At 42.8% G+C, this 21,252-nt stretch overlaps 2 protein-coding genes across 4 annotated transcripts; one reads left to right on the top strand and one right to left on the bottom strand.

Annotated features, from left to right (window-relative positions):
* Nucleotides 1–525: 525 nt before the first annotated feature.
* On the top strand, nucleotides 526–4,058 carry noxo1b (NADPH oxidase organizer 1b). The gene is made up of 8 exons (XM_062413978.1): nucleotides 526–644; nucleotides 742–822; nucleotides 918–990; nucleotides 1,271–1,454; nucleotides 1,564–1,772; nucleotides 1,866–1,985; nucleotides 2,438–2,555; nucleotides 2,755–4,058. The coding sequence occupies exons 1-8, from the start codon at nucleotides 570–572 to the stop codon at nucleotides 3,416–3,418; spliced, it is 1,524 nt and encodes a 507-aa protein (XP_062269962.1). The 5' UTR covers nucleotides 526–569; the 3' UTR covers nucleotides 3,419–4,058.
* A 7,672-nt stretch (nucleotides 4,059–11,730) lies between these two features.
* tex2l (testis expressed 2, like) lies at nucleotides 11,731–21,252 on the bottom strand. Of its 3 annotated transcripts, none has more exons than XM_062413696.1 (11): nucleotides 19,838–21,252; nucleotides 17,792–17,992; nucleotides 17,135–17,465; nucleotides 16,194–16,468; nucleotides 15,833–15,982; nucleotides 15,654–15,753; nucleotides 14,983–15,115; nucleotides 14,460–14,597; nucleotides 13,892–14,101; nucleotides 12,347–12,467; nucleotides 11,731–12,257 (listed from the first exon to the last, which is right to left on the bottom strand). In XM_062413696.1, the coding sequence occupies exons 1-11, from the start codon at nucleotides 21,233–21,235 to the stop codon at nucleotides 12,084–12,086; spliced, it is 3,231 nt and encodes a 1,076-aa protein (XP_062269680.1). In that variant the 5' UTR covers nucleotides 21,236–21,252; the 3' UTR covers nucleotides 11,731–12,083. The 3 variants fall into 3 exon arrangements, with proteins under 3 accessions (XP_062269680.1, XP_062269681.1, XP_062269682.1); XM_062413697.1 differs by having other exon boundaries at nucleotides 14,460–14,591; XM_062413698.1 differs by having other exon boundaries at nucleotides 17,150–17,465.

Below are 21,252 nucleotides of genomic sequence, written 5' to 3'. Positions count from 1 at the left end.
TGAACACGTCTTGTTTCTTTTCAAAACAATTTTCTCATGCTGCTACCTTCCGCCAATGAGTTTAAGCTTTACCCTTGGTGTTCAGCCTTGGTGAAAGTATGTAATCACTGTGCTGATCTATAAAGTAGGAAAACATAGGCTAGGTCAAATTATTCCAATAATCACCAGCCTAAACCAACTCAACCATAACACCAGCAGAGACCAGCTAAAGTAAGCAGCATATATAAAGCTGGTCCATGCCCTAGGCATAACCCAACATATTTTTTGATTTGCACATGTTGGCACATGTTTTATTACAATAGCCCATTCATCTGGGACTTTTTCCAGATTTACTGCATTCCCTCCTGCTGACTGTGATGCACACTGTGTGTATTCAATAAAACCACCCACTGTCACAGCACAGTAGCTGTAGTGGGACACACCTTTTTGGATGCTGCAGGCCTCCTTCAGCCCGCCCCCTCTCTCTGGAGCCTATATTAAACGGAGGAGGCTGCAGGTTGACAGGAGAACAGTAGTAGAGTGAGAAACAACTCTTCATCCTGCGAGCTGAGAAAGAAGACTCTCTCACGATGACTGGAGATCAGCGCTTTGTAATAAGCGCCCGCATCATTGGAGCCGTCCACAGAGACACACCAAAACTCAAGGTGAGTTTTTTACTATTGATCATTTATTTATTTTCAACTGATATTTTGATAATGTATCTGTTACAATACAATGCAACTTTTTATTTTGACTCCACAGATGTTCATGCTATGTCTGCTATGGTCTGATGGGGCTGAGGTGATAATCTACAGATCTTTCCAGGATTTTAAGAAATTTCATGTAAGAATAATCAATAAGTCAAAAGTTGTACATGTTTTGTAGCATAAATTATAAGTGTATTATATTAATATGTATTTATCTTTTATTACAAACAGAGGCAGCTGAAAAAGAGATTCCCTAACTTGAACCCTTTCCGTAAAAGCGACAGAGTGATCCCCAAATTTCAAGGTAAGATTATTATTATTACCATAAAACTTGTTTTTTATTACAAATATCCGCTGCGGCCTTATCGTCTCCTTCATCACCTCACGGATCCAAATATGCAATGATTTGCCCTTATGACATCCTGATGTGATGTGCCTATCATTATAGTATGCATGGATTTAGAAAAGGCCTAGAAATAATATTTAGTTATTAATAAGAGAATGCTTATATATATACGGTTCTGATCCCCATCTCTCTCACAGCAAATGCGATTATTTTGAACAATTTCTTCTCCTTTCTCCAGGAAAGGCCAGGAGGAACAGCCTGCAGCAGAAAAGTTCCAGGCGCTCTATCCAGCGCATGAAGTTTTTGGAGAGCTACTGCGAGAAACTGCTCAAGTGTGACCAGACGGTGACTCAGAGCTCGGAGGTCACGCAGTTCTTCACACCCAAAGACCAGGACCTGCAGCCTGACTTCACCAAGAACAGGTAGCTTGTGTTACAGTGCAGCTTTCAAGTTCAGCTCAGTTGCATTTCAGAATCTCCTCCAATTACCAGATAGCAAATTGTTCTAAAGGTGACTCCTCTTCTCACACAGCGTCATGATCATGCTGTCTGATGGTCTGCCTGACGACTCCGGCAGTGGAGGAGGGGTTTCCACCCCTCAGACTGCAGGCAGTGTCAGCCACCCGTTGGTCACCCAGACGCACCGCTGCGTGGCCGCCTACGAGACGAAGGACACCAACAATCGTCCATTCAAGGTCGCTGTGGACGAGAAGCTGGACGTACTGATCAAAGACCATGCCGGTGAGTGCCTGAGCTGGAAATACATTTTATGGAAGCACCTTACTATCCGGTATCAAACGTTGTTCTCTGAACTGTGGGCTTTTCTCTCTCCAGGATGGTGGATGGTGGAAAACGAGGAGAAGCGCCTGGCCTGGTTTCCCGCTCCCTATCTGGAGCTATGGGAGGCAGAGGATGATGATGATGACGTGGACAACGCCCAATTCCAGCTTGGAGGTGAGATATTTTAGTGTGTAAATCAAAATGGTCAAGGCGTGGGTTACATACTGTACATACAGTACATAGTGTACGCAACTGCTCATCAGCCTCAGCCTATACTTTGTTCCATTGCCTTTACAATGGCACCTATAGATACTTGACATATTCCCATGAGAACTTGTTGTTACAAAGAGCCGGCACAAAGGTGAACTTCTTAACCATTGCAAGTCACTTGTGTGTCTTCTTTACTGCTGCTGCATTCATGCTGTATTCTACAGATATACTTTGTTGCTGTGGTATCAATCTTGGGACCCGTAACACATATCTCCAACCAATATTTTGACATTAAAATTTTTTATCTAACACTAGGGTAAAGATCTGTGCTTTGTCTTTTACATAACTATTTGTGTGTTTGTCCTCATTCCTTAAAAACTGTGGCAGTTTTTCTCTAACTCATTTGTGACTTTTAGGTTCCCTGTATTGTGCGGTGAGGAATTACTCCACTAAGAAGGAGGATGAGGTGTCTGTGCCCCTCGGCTCCGTGGTGGAGGTGCTGAGGAAGTCTGACAATGGCTGGTGGCTCATCAGGTACCCCTGCGTTCTTGTCTGTCATTGCACTGCAAACAATTCACCGTGGCACACATTGAAAGAAAAATGATAAAACATCTCAATGTCTTTATATTTTCAATTAATTCACTACCAGGCTAAAATGAAAATTGTTGTTTCGTCTGCAGACCATTGCATGTCTTAATAATAAATTCTCTCGTCCTTGCAATCCTCTCTCCAGATTCAATGGCAAGGCAGGTTACATCCCCTCCATGTACCTGAGGCCATACAACAACCCACGTACTGGTCTTTTCAACTTGCAGAGGAAGATGTATAGCTCTACTTTCAACCTGGCATCCAGCAGTGCACCTCAGGCCTCTTATTTACACGACACCAACCCAGAAAGGGATTCTGCAGGTCAGTACAGGGGTGAGACCGCCGCGCCTGGGCGGTTACTCAAGGCTCAATCTCTGGACGTCCTCTCTGAGACCTGGTCCCAGCCACAGACGGAGAGAGACTCTCTGACCACAGACGGGCGCGTGCGTAACATGAGCAACGCCAGCAACGAGTCCAGCCTGTCTGGCTTCTCCTCAAGCAGTGGATCCAGCCACTCGGACTTGGACAGCTCCACTAGCCCCACTGCAGCCTCACGCCAGACTAACGTCAGGGACAGTGGGCACAGTAGCCCTGAGCTCAGCCTGTCCAATGGCCGCAGCTTTAGCGTTGGCTCCGAGGGCTCTGGATCGATTGGGTCAGACGGAAGCGGGGGGGCTCCGAGGGTTCCACCCAGACCAAAGACTGATGAGATCCTGACCCGCTGCACCACCATGACCCGCAAAGCAGCCCTGGCCTCCCAGAGGCAGCTTAGAATTCAGCCACAGACCAATCCAAGCTGCAGTCGCTGACAGTATACAAAACCCAACTGATGCATCTATCTATTTCCTGTTTATTGAAAATGTTGAGATTTTATTATGCATTCATGTAAACGCATTTAACTTTTGCAGCCAAACACAACTCTCCATGGGTCTATAATTAAATGTGTATATCATTGTTTGCACATTTATTCTAAATCCTTGGAGACATATGACTAATGTATTTGACTTATGTAGCTTCAATGAAGCACTGTCAGGAGCAAGTAAAAACAAATTGTTTAATATTTCCTCTAGCTTTAAGCTTGAATAAAACAAAATCAAGCAGTGCGATGAAGTCGAGGAGATTACGTATTTACACAATATATTGTTTACCTTTTTTCTCTTTAGCAACACTAAAACTGAAAATATATCGTTTACCTTTTGTTTGAGGTAGCACTCCTAGCAATACCTTACCTTTTTAGCTAAACATTCAAAGTATATATACTGCTTATAAATACTTTCTGCTGACGGACTTGAGGCCTGCCACAGAGCAGCCTTGTGAACTGCAATTGTGAACGTTTGACAAGTTCTTGTGATCAACTTCCATATGTGCCGGGTGTGGTGAAGGAGCTGTGCAGTATGTACTGCATTAAGCTTGTAAGAGTTCACAGTTCATCCCCAAAACATGTATGTATAACAGATCAATAAAGTTTCATTTGCATAAAAATGTATTCAAGAGTATTTTTTGAATGTAGAATGCTGGAGGCTGACTTTCAGTTATTTCATGCATCCATTATCTATACAGCTCATCCTTTGACGATGGACAACCAGCAGCCATTCAGACTCACATCCTATGAGCAATATAAAGTCTCCATTCAACATAAACTGCATGTGTTTGGACTGCATATATGAATACATTGCATTTACCATTCACTACAAATCACTGCACCACTCTGCTGCCAGTTCAGTTTTTTCCGATATACATGTACGATGGTGGACAGTCAGAGAGACAGCTGCACCATTATGTTTCTAAAAGGGTCTCAATTTAAAATGTAGTAGATCTTTGTGGTAACAAGTGACTTTTCATTTCTGGTCACGTTACGGCGTATTACTATTTGGTAACAAAAATATAATTCATGGGGATAATAATGTCCTTTTTTTAAAGGCATCCATGAAAGCTGAATTCAAATAGTCCTAGATAGATAGATAGATAGATGGATAATTTATTAATCCCGAGGGAAATTCAGAAAATAAGTCCTTTAAGTCCTTTAAATAAGGTGAGATTTTACTGAGACTTTAGTCAAGTATAAACCGATTCACCCTCGTGTAATAGTTTGTCTTTGCAACATGTCAGATGGGGAACAGGCAGGGCCTGATGCTGTATCAACGACAACATAATATTGTGAGAAGCCATATAAGGAGTTGGAAGGCAAAACATAAAAAAAATGAAAAGCATAAGAGGGGTAATGCATGCCTTGTTAGGATGTATATTCACCAATCAGGACATTTTTATACCATTGTATCATGATGCCATTTATACTGTATAATGAAGAATCATTGGTTACTCAAAATAAACTGTAGAAATTGTAGCTTGTGTCTCTGATCTTATCAGTTGATAAAGTGAATGCCTAGCTACAATATTTGACTCCATTTTCTGACTTCATAGCGATGCCATGATGATTTCGAATGATCATAAACAATTTTTTCAATATATATAAGCTTTGGGTCGTGCATATCTATAGCCCTATAGGAAGCAGAGCTACCTGGGTAATGCATATTTGAATCAGTGAAGTCAGTGACGGCATCTTCTTACTTCTTCATTCTTAATCCTTTGAGTTGCAATCCCAAGTAATATACTCAACAAGTGTCATGAATATCACTCCGTCTGTAGTGGAGTTATTTTGTCTATGTTCACACACTCACACTTACCCACACACACACACACAAGCACACACACACATACAAGCACACACACACACACACAGACACACGCACACACACACCCACACACCCAAACCCACAAAAGTGAAAACAATATCCTGGGTGCCGGTAATGACAGGATGAAAAACAACTTTTCAGAGGAGCTGTCATTAACACGCGATGATACGTGATCTCCACTGACAGGAGGTAATTCTATCCTGTGAACGTTAGAAATGCTACATAGTGTGTGTTCCTGGAATCATATGTGTTTACGATTCACGGAGAGGGTATTGTGAAAGCAGCATGTTTTTTTTTTTTTTCAACTTCTGTTTATTCGAGTCAACGTTTGAAATACATCCTACATACAGGGCCGGTCTTTCCTCCAGGCGACATAGGCAGTTGTATAGGGCGCCACTCAGAGGGGGGCGCCAAAACTTTTTTGCACCCCCTTCTATATGTGTAATGCCCCAAAATATTGTAATTAATTCCTTTAACAGTAATTTAAGATTATTCCTAATAATATACGTGATAGTCAAGTGGGTTTATGTTTCATTAGAGAGATCAGTAAATGACAGCAGCACTCAGGTGGAACGTTTGGCACTGGAGCAGTTGCATCCCGTACTGTCTCTTTGGGGGTAACGTCCGCCCACGTGCCAGATGCAGTCTGGATGAGGAACTGAAGGCTCTGTGTCGTTATTGCTGCTGCATTCATGCTGTATTCTACAGATATACTTTGTTGCTGTTGTTTCAATCTTGGGACCCGTAACACATATCTCCAACCAATATTTTCGCCAGGAGTGAAGCTTGCCTAGAGCACCAAATGTGCTAGGGCCGGCCCTGCCTACATAGCTCCCGTCCCATGTGCCCTCCCCCCACCCCAACCCAGCATCCTCTTGACAGACATACCACCAAATATTTAATAAATAAACATTTAATGTACGCTCCTTATAAAACTTATCAACACTGTGCTATACTAAAGGAATTCAGAATCCTCCCAGTCGGTTATATGGGTTAAATTGTCATAGTAAGCAAGAAAAGGCCTCCAAACCCTATCAAATGTATCTGTCACTCCCCTCTGTGTATATTTTATCTATTCAAGCTTCAATTAGAACATGATCTCTTTAAGCCATCGTGTATGAGATGGTGGCACCGGCCTCTTCCAGTTAAGGAGGATAAGGCGCCGACCGACGATCACAACGTGCATGCCCACCGGCCATACTGTGCCTTCGGGCATCACCCCAAAGAGGAGCAGCATGCTGTAAGTGCAAGGTGTGTCTCTATAACACTCACACACACAAACACACATGCATGCACACACACACAGACACACACACACACAGACACACACACATACACAGCTGTGTTCCGAGACGAAGAGGAAGCTACATTGATTTTATAGTTCAAATTTATTATATAATTATCATGACAGATTAAATGACAATACAGGGACTTGCTTTTTTCACTGTCGTAAAGAATCCTCTTTAATTTGCATAGGGGATTTAGGCCCCCACAACAAGAGTAACACCTACACCATACTGAGTCATTTGAAAAAGTTAAACAGCAGATGCAAATTACAGATACTGCAGTATTACCATTTCCTGGTATTCTCATGTGACACATAAACACATAGCAGTGATGGAGGTTCACAGTGTAATGTGGTATGTGTGTGCACTCCAGTAATTCCAACTCTGGCCGATTCCAGAAAGTCCCATTTTACCTTAAGCATCACGCACAGGTGTGCACGTACACACATATGAATCCACTTACACAAACACACCAGGTTGTAAACAGTGTGGCGTTTCCCTAACCATTATCCTTTCCCATCAGCAACATCGTTCTGACCAATGATTCACCTCAGAGGTCCTTGTTGTCTCTGCAATAGCAATAAATATTTTCTTTGATGTGATGACCATCCTTTTTAAGGTAAATACTGTCTCACTGATATTCTTAAATGTGACCAAGTCTTATGTTGACTTTTCTAGATACTGAGCGATCTCATCGCACATTAGCTTGAAGACAAATGACAGTTTAAAGTGACAGGCAGTTAATCAACTCCATTTGCACAATAGTTAACAGGCAAGTGATAAAAGCAGGGACAGCCCCAAGCACTTTGAGCAGAAGCTGAATCACACAGTTCTGCTCCGAGGAAGGAGAAGCAGAAAATAACCTCCATTTAACTGTTTATCAGTTATGACCCACATGTCATGAACCCTGAAAAATAAGTTAAAGCAAAATCCACTTATCTGAAACTGACTCAGACACCAAATGTGAGTAAACATGGCAAAGATGATAAAGTTATGAATCAAATGGACTCTGCTTGTGAACATGGTTAACTAGAGCCAATGTGAAGGCAGCAAAAGATGAAGCAAACAGCCCAGCAGCTAGAACAGGTGGATTTGTCAAATGATGTCTAACGTTTGACTCACAGCTTCCACAACTGCTTCCACACACTAGTTGGTTCCCATTTCAGGGGCTGCAACTTGCGGAGGCTGCATTTGAAGACCGATGGCGTCACAACTGCGCAACTGGACTGTCCCATTTCGAAAGGCTCCTTCAAATGCATCCTTCCACTCACAAGCAAAGAAGTACCCATTGGGTGGATCCTTCTCTGGCCCACCTATCCCACGATCCATTGTGCACCGCTGACAAAGCTAAGGAGCCAGCTATCGAGGTGGCCAAGCTGCAAGTGCAAAGTAGCTCATGCAATGGGAAAAGCCAGTGACGCAAGTAGGAAAATGCTTTGTAGACCAGATCATCTCGTATGTGTTCAACCTTCGCGGTGAGAAAGTGGAGGATTATATTGGCCTGATCAAGCCTCAGCTGCTTTTTGCTCCAGTTTTCAGACATGACCTCGAGTTAAAAGCCGGACGATTGGCTACGTAGTCCACCCAGAGTTTGCCGACACATTACCGGCCTCCTGAACCTACACAGTGAGCTGGCCCTGCAAGAGGAGCTGAAGGCTAAACCTCCCATTCAACTCTAGGCACCGCAAGCAAAACTGGTCTATCAGGATAATACAGTACTAATAGCTCTTTGAGGATATGATGGGACTTGGCCGTTAAGGGCTTTGTATGCAAGTAGAAGGATTTAAAGCTGGATTTTACAGGGAACCAATGCAGAGAAACTAATGATAGATTAACAATGGCATAAGAGTGGAGATGAAAAGTCAGGAGATTACCAAAGTAAGAACCTTCTCTATACGGCCTCGCTTGCTGTAGCCGGGGAAATTAAATGAAAAAAGGGAGAAAGGCCAAATCTGAGTATAAGTTAAATATTACCTGCGACTCAGTTTCTTTGAATTCCCCTTCATGAATAATGGTTTAGTTCACCTGATTATATCTAACCTAAACAAACACAGGGCGAAACCACAAATTCCACACGGAGAGACCCCAACCGAATCAAGTTTCACACCAGCAACCTTCTTGCCGCGAGGCAACAGTGCTACCACGCGACTGTGCTGCCTCACAAATATATATAAAATCAAAATTCTTCTCTCCAAGGCATCTTTAAACTCAGCCTCATGCCTGAAGAAGAGTCTTTCTCTAGTGTGACCGCGGGCCGCAAGGATGAGCTGCACCAAACAGTCCAAAAAATGTTTGACGGTAATTCACAGCGATGCAACAACATCATGAGCGCACGAGTATCCCTGTTCTCCGCCATCAGCGCTGATTGGTGTGAGTGTTTGGTGAAAGGGTTCAACACGAGCAGCAAACTGAAGCCTCCCAGTTACAGAGTGTGGGGAGAGAGAGTAAAACTGTCCTTAATGTGCAGGGTGGACAGAGAGAGTCGAGAATGAGACTGGGACGGAAGGACAGTGCAAACTAGTGACAGTATGTACAGTATGTTGACTTCACTATCAAAGAACTGATACAAGTTCAATACGCTTCACATAGGGGCTTTTTTGTCATGCATTTTGGCTTATTTAATCATATGGGTTAGCTAAGGATATGTCATTCATATTCTGAAACCCTGTCATCTAATAGTTGTGTGTCTTTCTTGATTATTAACGGACCCATTTCACTGACAAACATAATCACTCAGGAGTTAACTTATGAACTTGTCAGCCATTTTTAGATTTACTCCGTGTTAGATCATCTCAACGTCACCCTTTTTATTTTCAGTCGACTAATCTGATGACATTTTAGCTTCACCCCAGTCAAAGAAAGATATTTCAGACTGGTTTGTATTGTGGCCATGGGCTAAGAGACGCATCAACATTTATCATAAAGACCATTTATATAGGTCAATCAGGGAACTCAAGTTCAAACATTTATTGCAGCAGTAGAACAGGTTTAGTGTTCGGCATCTAGGCTCAAATTAATCACTCCCCCATACGATGACTAAGGAATGATGGGAGTGATGCGCAAACACTTGAAACCCCTGTTGCAGCCTACAGGTGGATGCTGGGGGTAAGTGGATTACGTCACTATAATCTTAATATGTAACCCATTCAGGTCAGATTCAACTTTGCTTTGTCTTTGTTTCTCTAACCTGAAGTGCCCTGTGCATGTCCTTCTGCTTGGGTAATGCTCAGGTCACACAGTGGCCATTTTACTCTGATGTCAACTCAGGGTGAGTCTGAGATGCTCAGATACAGTTATTAAAGGATAATGCTGTGCCACTGGCGTGCAGGTGCTTCCCAACTGATCAGCTTATAAAGAAACAATGGACAGTTAAACTCTGGAGGCTCCTGTCAACGCTTGACATCACCAAATAGCCTGGATGTAATGGGCTGTCACATCACAGCATATAAAGTTTAAAATGATTGTGGCATTAGAGTAAGGGTTGGGATCTCAACGCCTGCTCATCCACAAAAATTCCGATCAAGCATCACGCACGGCAAGTATGAAAATGACGAGTTGAACGTGTTGACATTCGACGGACGGAATGGTATTTTTTAAATACACAGTGAACAGGTACAACAGAAATTTAACTTGTTTCAGACACGCCCAGTGACATAACCGAAATGTCCTCCTGTTTCTCACTGGAGCTCAGTCTGACTTTTTTTTGTTGTCCATTTCACACGGTGGAAACTTCCTGGAAAACATTCACAACAAGTTCCAGACATTTGCGTCACAGCTTCAATGGAACACTTTTGGAAAAACTTCCGAAGTGTACATTCAAAGTGTGCACTCAATTTGACGAATCATTTCTTAATCGTTCAAATTATAGATTTGCAATGCTCGACTGTACAGAGCTTTAAAACACGGCTCTGTTCAGAGTTGATCATGTTGTTCATGTTCTTCTTTTAAAAGATTTAAGAAGGTTGATTACTTCCACTGTGGAATAATTATATTCACTGAAGGAGAGAGATAGCCTATCAAAACCGATCTACCAAACATAGACTGAGGGCCCTGAGTAATGAACCGTACGGTAAATAACTCAACTGTTCCATGAACACTCGCATCACATCACACACTCACATCACACACTCACATACATCCTCCCACACACTGTCGAATTTCTGTCCTGTGCGATTTCATATTCTTTGCAACAGGAATTATGTACAAATTGTTTTTCTGTCCTCATTTTGTCAAACTATTCATTTGAAGCTTTAATATTTGCTCCTCCCTTAATCAGTCAATTTTTGTTGTGATTATGTATTAATCGCTGCATTTTCATCACTTTACTCCTCTAATAATACCTCATGCTGAAACTAATTCCGTTCAGGCTGAACCTTATTTAATATTCTACTTTCAGAGGCTTCTAGGTGTCAAGGCTCAAGCACATCCCACATTTACCTTCTGTTCTTGCTGCTGAGATTCAGAGATTTTTATTTAAATGATTTTTTTGTTTCCTGCCGGAAGTGCAAAGAAGATCATTCACCTCGACTGATGGACAACTGAGATTTGATCTTCACCACAAACGTTGTAAATTCACAACAGCTACAAATTTGATTCATATTATTCAGGTGAATAGATTGAGATCAAGTCACTTCATGTACAGCTTTGCATTTAAAATTATGGAGTCTGCACGTGGGCTGCCGAAGCTCCTAAATCCAGCCCATAGGGGGCAGTCTTATCAGTGCTGATGTTTATGCTGACATTAAAATTACCATTATAGTTATTACTAAGCCAACAATTAAGAATATGGCCAAGGCTCAGAATCCATTAACTAAGCAGTAGAAATAATTCTAACATGTCATCTTTATTGTCTGCACCTCGTGTACTAACGCAAGATCGTCTCTCAGCCAATCACTTAATCCCTTTAAACACACAATATGATTTAATTTGATATAATTAAGTTGAATTATATCAAAATAATTAAGTTGAATGTGTTCAACTTAATATCTTTGTTATATCTTTGCTATTTTGTATTCAATTCTTTATTTAAGTTCATGTGAAGGTATGATTTCTATATGCGCTGCCTCGTCAGGGTTGTAATCTCATGTGGAAGAATAGAGCTGACGAGGTGTTTCTCAATCATTTATTTAACAAAGTCCACCATCATTTATCCAAAGTGACATAAGTTGTAAACATCAAAGCAGCAAATACATATATATATATATAAATATAAATATAATTTACAAACAAATTCAGCTACAGCGCAAAACATGAGACCTTTAGAAACTCCTGTCAGTCTGCATAAGAGCTACCTTTAAGTCTTTACAGGCAAATAAAAGTTCTGTTTGGGGACATTCAGATTCTGCTTCTTCTCCATTTAATGCAATCTCTCTGGACAAGTCCCACTCACGACTAGTCAGACATGAGACTAGATTCTGGACTAGTCAGATTCTGGACTAGACTCTGAACTGGTCCCTATCTGGACGAATCAGAATCCGTACTAGCCAGACTCTGGACTAGTCCGACTCTGCCCCGGAGATCTCAGGCGGGATCCTCTCTATAGACTCTGTGGAGGAGCTTTGGGAGCCTCTGGGCTGAGGAGACGGATGATGAGACCCTTGAGGTTGGTCCATCCCAGAATGCATCAGGGGTAAGTAGATGTCGTCCATGTTTGGCAGCACAAACACTTTCTGCAGAGGAAGGAAAAAACAACACGACTGTGAGACTTGAGTTTCTGAACAGGAGACGGAAACAGTGTAGGCACAGGGTTTTCTTTAACCTGGAACTCATCCTGCAGCTTCCTCTCAATCCACTCTGTGACGTGGCAGAAGGTCACCTCCCTCTCCCCCAGTTTGGGACGGACATGCAGCTCCAGCTTGGGCGGCACACAGAAGCTGTACCTGCAGAGGAGATCATATTATTCGTTTCTCACAATCAGTCGTGGGAATAAATGTTGCTTTGAGATTAGACGAATCACACCTGCCACCATGTTACAAACGCAGCCAGTGTAGCTGATAAACAGCAGGAGTGTGTTTGAATGACCTTTGATAACAAGTTGTGTTAGAGCTTCACAATCTATGTCTCTGTAAATCCAGAGGTTCCTTGGTTTCAAATGTGACACATTTGTCAGGTAAAAACAAGTTGTTTGTTTGTTTACGTTTTTTCTTGTGTGTTAAATAATTTCATTATATTTTTGTTTGTTTGAATCTGGCCTCCTGCTTCTAATCGGTGAATGCCCTACTTATCCCTCCTATAGACCTTATCTGAAACTATGACTCCTGATAAACTTTAACATAGATAACATGACCTGCATGTGCCTTATCTCTTTCAAGTAAACAAACATATAATTAGAGTTTTATTACACACACACCCACACCCACACACCCACACCCCCCCCCACACACACACACACACCCACACACACACACACACACACACACAACCACCCACACACCCACACACACACACACACACACACACACAACCACCCACACACACATACACACACAGGTATCTTTTGTAAATAATTCACCTCCCATTTCCTTGTCGTTTTCTGTAAAAGCAATAATCCCTTCCTTTAAGATAATGGCCATCCCTTCTAAAGTAAATAGAGGAATTACAGTGATAGTTTTACATCTAACAAAAAACTAATTTGCCCACAAAAACAACTTTGATATCCTTTTCACAACTGAGAAATTGTTTCAGAGACACAATACAAGAGGAAGAATGTACGAAAACTTGTATCTGAACTGGAGAAATGGTTCATTGATCAATGATAGCACACAGGTCCTTTCAAAACTGAAAATATAGGAAGAAAAAGCACAATATGGTAGATGATAATTAATTATTATAAGTACTTATGTCAAATTGTAATGGTCGATTTGACTCATTGGAGAGGATTTCAGATCAGTACGGGACATTGCTCATTTTTTTTTGGTCTGACCTCTTTTATAATTGGAAAAAAAAAAAGCTCTTAATTTGGCTGTTTTATTTTTGGAAAAAAACACCTAAAAACAATTGCAAGCCTTTTTTTTTCTTGAAAGGGCAAAATCCCAATATTGTTCAATGCCATTTTTGTCACAGATAGTATAAGCACTGTGGTGTCTGTCTTCTTTATCTTATTTTTTAAACAAACTTTCCACATGTTTGTAGAAGTGTTCTCTTCTGTGTTTGAGTTTAAATTAAAAAATGTGTACTGTGTAACCTGGCTTGTTTTAACAAGTAACAGTAAATGCTGAATCCCTTTATAGTCTTTAATCCGGCCTTTGGATCAGTTACAAAGCAGTTGACATTTTCTACTGTGCCCCAGCATTTAGTTTTATACCATATCCTGTCAGTAGGGGGTGGAGGGATGTTGACGACCAGAGTCCCAGACAGCTCCTGAACCTCCACAGTGAGCAGCAGGGGCGTGTTGGACATCTCCTCAAACTTCTTCTTGATGAACTCGTTCTCCGTGGCCCTCTGGAAGCACTTAGATTTAGCGATTTTGTCCACAAATCTTAAGATTTTCCTCCCGGTCTTGCCTCCCGCTGTCCTGCAAGAGAAGATTAGAGGAGACGAAGAGGAAGAGAAGAGAAGAGGAGGGGAGACTTAGTATGATCTCGCGTTATTGAGTAGATTCAGTGTTTAGATGAGAAGTTAAAATCTGAGCAGGGATGAGAGGCTGAAATGTAAATGAAGCGGCAGCCATCTGGAGTGTGATGTCAGCCCAGTTTATTTTCTGCTGCATAATGCGAGGATTCACAACACAGTAGGGGCAGATGTGCTGCTGATTAATGGTGATGAAAGGGGAAATATTTCCCTTTAACATGAAACTGTTTATGTTAATTTCATTTGACCTATTTAACTTTAACTTTTTTTGTTTGATATGAATGGTACTTTTTGGTTTTTACCCTTCAGTTAGTTGTGTGGATCCCTTCTCCCCGACCACCCCCTGAGGCTCGGAGAGAAGCAACTCTTCCTCATCAGAAGAGCCGGCGCTGGAGGACTCTTCATCACTGTCCGCCAACACACTGGGGATTGGCCTGCAGCTGAGAGGAAGAGATTTTAGTCTTTTTTTTTTTTAAAGGAACATAGATGCATATATAGATGGATGATGATAATCCACGTCCTCCCATTGTACAAATATGAGGTCGACATGTGCTCTCGACCAACCATAATGAGTCTCAGCTGTCTATCATGACTCTTCACCCTGTTTTTATAGAATCGAATAACTAATTCAAACTAATCTTGCCGAAAAAGCTAGCACTTGAACAAATATCAGTGTGACAAGAACTTCCTAACACAACACAATCCATCTCGTGGTCAGGTATAGGACTTAGGGTGCATTATTTGTATGCATAAAAGGAGATCAGTGAAACATCAAGTGATTTATATCTTTTTTTCCAGTTAATCTCATACGTGTGTGGTACAAACCGTGGGCTGCCAGTTTCAGTGGCAAAGTCCGCATCCTGGCCGCCCTCTTTGCCCAGCTTGGACAAATTGAATTTAGTCTGCAGGGTCATCTGCAGGGCACCAGTGTAGACCAGCTGCAGCTCCACCCATAGGCCTGTAGGGGGCAGCACACAGAGGTCAACTCCACGTGACCAAAACTAAATCAAAGCTCATGCAAACAGCCTAATCTGGACACACACACAGTTTTAGAGGGCAGATTAAAAAAAAGATTATCGGGTCAGAAAATGAAATTAATAATAAATTATGCCAGATTACCAACCCTGATCAGATGCTGACACATGCGGACTAAGCAGCAAAAACTGGGAAAATCCAGAGAACAAGGTGATTTGCTGACATGCTGTGGTGTAACAGCAGCGTGAGAGGGAGAAAGAGGGAGAAACAGTTTCAACTCCTCCGTCACTGGGAGTGTTGACTGCCAGAGGGCCAGATTTTAAAAACACACCCACACATACGAGCCAATATGCTGCAAATGTTGAAAGCCATGGCTTAATGACTGCTCTGCTCCGTGAGATTACAACAGGATAACAACGTCTGATCTGATGCTTTGCAGTACTCAGCTATAATCACAAGTGTGTTTGTGTGTGTGTGTGTGTGTGTGTGTGTGTGTGTGTGTGCGTGTGTATTGCACTAACCTCTGTGGTTAACCTCTGGTTTGGAGCAAGCAGTGATATGTGGCATGGAGCTGCCCATATCCAACTCAGTCAGGGTGAGCTCATTCATAAAGTAAGGCAGCTGCAGGGAATAAACAACGTAGTTTAAAACAACATCAAATATTTTCTGCCACAGTAACCGTCTATGAAACCGTGCTCACTCGGATTTTGCTGAGCTTCTTCTGGATCTTTTGGGAAACAGCGTCGGACCAGTGCTTCTCTCGCAGGAAGTCCCAGAAAATCCGACCAATGAGAGCATCAACCCAAGCAGTTTGGCTCTTCCCAGGGTTCTCCGCTAGATCACAAGTACACTAGCGGAAAAGACAGAACAGCTGAATGTTGAGGATCATTTAGAGAAGATAATATTTTCACTTGATGAAGTTTAAGGATAGCAACAGAAACGTGTTGTCTCTAAGGCATGCAATGACAGTTTTCTCTATATATCATGAAAACTGTCTCTGGAATGTTCCTACAGCTTCATTTCATTTGCTTCACTTAATTTCATCTGCAAGCATGACGTACGTTTCCTCGGACGGTGGGGCTGGTGTCTGGGCTGCCGGCTCCAGGAGTGGACAGGGGGGTCATGTCCTCTGTGGCCAGGAGACGAGCCATGTAACTGGGGTAGTCTAACAGTAAATGGCTCCTGGTGGTACTGAACGTCTGACTGACATTAGCTGCAGGGATGCAGGGGCCTGGGGGTGTGCAGGGGGCGTCGTCGTCACTGCCTTCCACTCTGCTGGAGCCTCTGTTGCTCGGATTACCTGAGGCATCACCGCTGGGAACCAGTTCTGGATCACCTGGAGAAACAAGGAAACATTTCCCTGGTAGGTTAGGATACGATCATTCAGGGTAGCTGCTTCCACTTATTTAAAGCCCTAATGCTAAGCTAAGCTAACAGGATTTAGTTTCTATAGCTATATTAGCTACCTTATTTAAATCAATTCATCTTTCACTCCAAGTCGAGGCTTGTGCCAAATTTGTAAAAATTACCTTGAGGCGTTCTTGAGATATGTCATTCACAAGAATGAGACAAACAGACAACCTGAAGACATTTTGCCTCTGGCCAATGGCTGTCACAGTCTCATAACAAAAACATCTACATAAATCAATCTTCTCAACTGTTGACTAGTTAAACCACTAAATTAAAACTCTTGTTCTTCATAACTCACCATCCTTCCCCAAGAGTGAAGCAGTTTTGTAATTTTAGTGATTTTTACCTTAGTACAGCAACAGGCTAAAGGAAATGGGATGGGACTGATTAAAATTACTGATTTGATACGGATTCTCTTCTGCGGTGCGAGGTCACAGACCCATGGTGAGATCTGTGCGTTACCATGGGATTGACTTGGAAATGCAAAGAATTGGAGCATGTTATCCATAATCCACACCCATATACCCCATTTGTATAGATGCCTTATCTAGAATCCTTGTCCTCTCTCATGCATTATTAACGTTTGTCATACCCGATCTGGACTCACATCTGTCAGGCCTCTGTATGTCCCTCTCCTTATCCCGCTCTGTGTCCATGGATGCAAAGAGGAAATGACGAAACCACTCTTCTTTCTCTCGCCCTGTGCGGCCGAAGAGGTAAAGAGTGGTGGGGGGGTCATGGACGGGTTTGGGGGAGCTTGGTTTCGGACTTGACGGTTCCGCACCGGGTTCCTCGCCCCGACTCTCCTTCACCCTTCCTCCCACATCCTCCTGTGAGTTTCCCGCCCCGGCGAGTTGGATGCAGATGGGATACTTTGGGTTCCACGTCCTCTTGCGCGCCAACACAGATGGCAGCAGGAATACCTTTGGTGAACATTGGCAGAGCAAAATGCAACTGTTGAATTGGCAACGCAGTCAGATGTCTCATTTTTGAACTGTAAATCAATGCAGAACAGTTTATTTCCAGTCGACAATTATTTCAAATAAGCTTTTCCCAATTTCTGTAACTACAGGAATTACACTTGATCTTGGACTTCACAAAGAGAGCTTTGTACTGATGCTAGACATTATAAGATAAATATCATAATATCAAATATATCTGGTCTTTTATCTATATGTCCAAATACAAATTTAAAAGAGATATTGTACAAATATTCTCCTTCACACAGTTACTTCGGCGGCCATCATACTTTGCTCTTTTCAAGCTGAAAGCAGCATGACTTGACAAAAGTGGCCTCGTGGACTCTTTCGTTGTATGTGGCCCTGCGGCTGATGTTGGTACGAGGGGAGTCCAGCTGGAGACTAGAGCCCTCCAATGTGGCAAACACGGATTGAGTCAGAGCTGGATGGAAGGTCTCTGGGTCGTAGTCCTGCATTTCACTCAACCAGCCCTGGATAAAAGGACGGTAAATGCTGATTTAGGTTAACATTACACAAGGTTTCAAGTGAGTAACAAACAATTGACCTTGGAAAATCACATTCGGCATATGCCACAATTACATCATCTGGGATAATTGATAGACACTTGAAAGAGTAATCGGACATATCAAGACCACTGAGTGACTTCATAGGTCATCCTTGAGAGACAGTTTTAAATTTACATTGCAATGTTGGCTGTCCACTCTAGGGGTAGAGTGGACATCGTCCTCCAACCAGAAGCTGATGCTTTGGATAAAAGCATCAGCTAAATTACCTGTAATGTTATGTGCATTATTCAACTATTCAAAATGGATACTGTTAGCAAAAGGTAAATGAGCGAGGTATCTATCCTTTCGATCAAATCTCAAGAAGGGAAGTTCATTTACCTTAATGAAATGAATGTGTTGGCTATACAATCCTGTGAGGATGCTTTAGAAAAATGTCTGAAAGTTACTATGAAATGTTCATTAGGATGCCTGTATGTGAGCTGATTACAGTCATTCGATCCCCATTGTTTTATATATAATCTTACGACCAAAGGAAGGAGGAATTAGCTCAACGCTGAGTGAGCAAACTGCCCAGCTCCCAACCATCACCACCGCTCCACACCCCCACGGCCGACTCACGCCCGACAAATTACAGCTTCTTCCTGCTTGTTTCCTCCACTAATAGCCTCTGAAGCTGTCAGTGTCTGGATGGTAACTGTCCTCTCCGGTTGCCCAGTGTCAAGCTCAGCCAGGAGGAGACCAGTAATTATCTCTGCAGCTCCAGCAGTTTTTTTTATAATTAATGGTTTTAATTGCATTCTGGGCACCTCATGTAGTTATATGCCACAGACGGTTTAAGATTTGTGAAGGAACAAACTCAGCGAGTGTGAACTGAGTCTGTTCAGTTTTAGAATTAATGAGAATGGATGAAAAAATGGTTGGAGGCTCCTGCAGCTGATTTATATTACACAGTCAGAAAAATACAACTTCTTCTGTTTTCAGCCTTTTTTGTGTCTAAATTAGAGATAAATAATGCATCGAAGCATCCTGACATCATACATATTCGCCATTTGCATATATAAAAAAAAAAACCTGTATTGAAATGCTGTAGAATAAAAAAACAATTGAAATATTGTGAAAAAAGTTTATCCCTGGAAGTGGTGGAAAAGTTGTTCTATTGATACAAGTAAACCACGTCAAAGTGCAGAGGAAAGAGACAGAATAACCTACACGATGGAAGCTTATAACTGATATGTCCACTACAGCTGTCAAGGCAAATATTTAATAAACACCTCTACAATTATTACATTAAAAGATTTAGTGGCACCAGCTGAAATGAGCATTCATTTGGTTTTCTTGACATTTGTTGAATATTTTCAGTACATTTAACAAAATACGCATAATTGCTGAATATCACTCATTCCAGTCTGTTCAATATCAAGCTAAAGCAAATAGCTAGTTCACATAGTTACCCTTGCCTTGCTCTGTCCAAAACTACGCCCCACAAAGTTACAAATTAACACGTTATATCTTTTATGTTCATTTGATGAAAATGCTTTAAGCGTTAAAAAGCAATTTTCCATTATAGAGTCGTTGTCCTGGAGTCTCTTGGGTTTGCTTGCCAAATAATTTTCACAGTTGCGTCCCAAAATGCCAAACAACTCATTTGAGAGACAACTGTCGGGTGATAAAAAGTTAATTAAACTCAAACCTGATTATTCCCTTGTATGTTTTTTTCTTATTTTTTCTCAGATACCCTTTATGGAAAAAATGTTGAAAATGGGGTGTGAACAAGGTGACATTTTCCCACTTAATAATTCATCCATTTACCTTGAGGATGTCAGGCTCAGTGTTAACAGCGCCACCTGTCAGAATCACCTCTCCGAGCAGGGTCTGTGGTGAACTGTAGGCGGGACGGTGACATTGAGACCTGGAGGAACCCATCCTAATGAGCAGGAGTCCTATCATGAAGCCCAGTGCCAATCCCAGAGCCAGGCCTGAGAAGTATGGGCTAAGAGGTAGGATGAAATAGCCATAAGACAGAGTGGCTACACAGAATAAACTCATGCGAGGCAGAGGATGAGGGGGCTGAGAGGGAGGTGAGGTCTGAACCAAGGGTGCTACAGGAATCTGAGAAGCAGCAGGCGGTCTCCTCGCCTGTCTGTGTGTCTCCGTGGTTAACACTTGCATCATATCACCATCTGTACATATTTCCAGCTCGCCATCCCTGGTATGTAGTCTGTGGTTATGCACAGGACAGGAGCTGCTGTGAATTCTCCCAGGGCTTTTAACATAAGGCCATTCAAACACAGGCAAAAAATCCACATCTGTTTTTCTGGAGTTCCTCCCGGGTGAGTCCGAAAGAACTGTGTCTGTGCTACCTTCCCGTCCCAAAGCTCTGGTGCCGACCAGATGAGGTCCCTGGGCCTTGCTCTGGTGTTTGGGGCTGCCAACGCTCTCTTCTCTCATGATCTTGTTGAACATGCTGCTCAGAGGTTCCTGCACAGCCTCTGAGAGCTTCCTCTTGGTGTCCTCCAGCTCCATCTTGAAGAAGCCCCCTTTGAAAGCCTCTCCACTTGGGGAGAGTGAGCTTGGAGAAGGGGGCGCAGTGCGGGAGTCCCCATTGCTGCGGGCCCTCGGTTGGGTCAGCTGCTTCCACAGGTGGAGGTTAAGGCGGGAGTCGGATTTCGACTGCGACACTTCAGGTTCCGAGCGGGAGAGCTCCGTGGAGATCGACTTTACCAGGCTGAGAAAAGGCTTAGGTCGGAGGGTGGAGCCCTCTTTCAGCTCAAGCTCTGTGGAGAGAGATTTGACCAGGCTTGAAAAGGGTCGGTGGTTTGGCGAGGATGAGCCAGGGGAGAGGAAACTGGGGCCAGGGGCAGAGCAGCTCCCTAGAGAGCCGGGCGAAGAAGGAGAAAGAGGGACGTGAAAAGCTTGCGAGTGCAACCTGCTGTCATCCTCCACAGAGAGTTGCCTCTCCTTGGAGAAAGATATGGGCGGATAGTCCACATCGTGATCGAGGGAGAAGATGAGTTCACTGTCATCAAGGCTGTCCCACTCTCCCTCTGTCCCTGTCAGCTGGATCACAATCCCTCGGGAAAGATGCCTCCTGCTCCCACAAGAGGGGGACCCGACTGGGGAGGGTTTCCGGGGTTGCTGGAGAGGTCTGCCATCTCCCCGATCTTTATCCTCACTTGTCCTTTGCCCCTTTTTTCCACTCTCTGCCATTTCCTCACTTTACATCC

This window comes from Platichthys flesus, chromosome 20 (genome assembly GCF_949316205.1).
Source record: "Platichthys flesus chromosome 20, fPlaFle2.1, whole genome shotgun sequence".
Classification (NCBI taxonomy): domain Eukaryota; kingdom Metazoa; phylum Chordata; class Actinopteri; order Pleuronectiformes; family Pleuronectidae; genus Platichthys; species Platichthys flesus.
The sequence above is the reverse complement of the archived record's forward strand: the minus strand, read 5'-3'. Positions and strand labels throughout refer to the sequence as shown.

Bases quoted from the DNA above. Each gene is read 5' to 3' on its own strand.
- noxo1b (XM_062413978.1), top strand. From the start codon at position 570: ATGACTGGAGATCAGCGCTTTGTAATAAGCGCCCGCATCATTGGAGCC. The intron at 991-1,270 runs GTAAGATTATTA...TCCTTTCTCCAG, and splicing joins AGTGATCCCCAAATTTCAAG to GAAAGGCCAGGAGGAACAGC. The intron at 2,556-2,754 runs GTACCCCTGCGT...TCCTCTCTCCAG, and splicing joins AATGGCTGGTGGCTCATCAG to ATTCAATGGCAAGGCAGGTT.
- tex2l (XM_062413696.1), bottom strand. From the start codon at position 21,235: ATGGCAGAGAGTGGAAAAAAGGGGCAAAGGACAAGTGAGGATAAAGAT. The intron at 17,466-17,791 runs GTATGATGGCCG...TGTTCACCAAAG, and splicing joins TTCAGCTTGAAAAGAGCAAA to GTATTCCTGCTGCCATCTGT. The intron at 12,468-13,891 runs GTATAAAACTAA...TCTCCTCTGCAG, and splicing joins CCCCCTACTGACAGGATATG to GTACAGCTTCTGTGTGCCGC.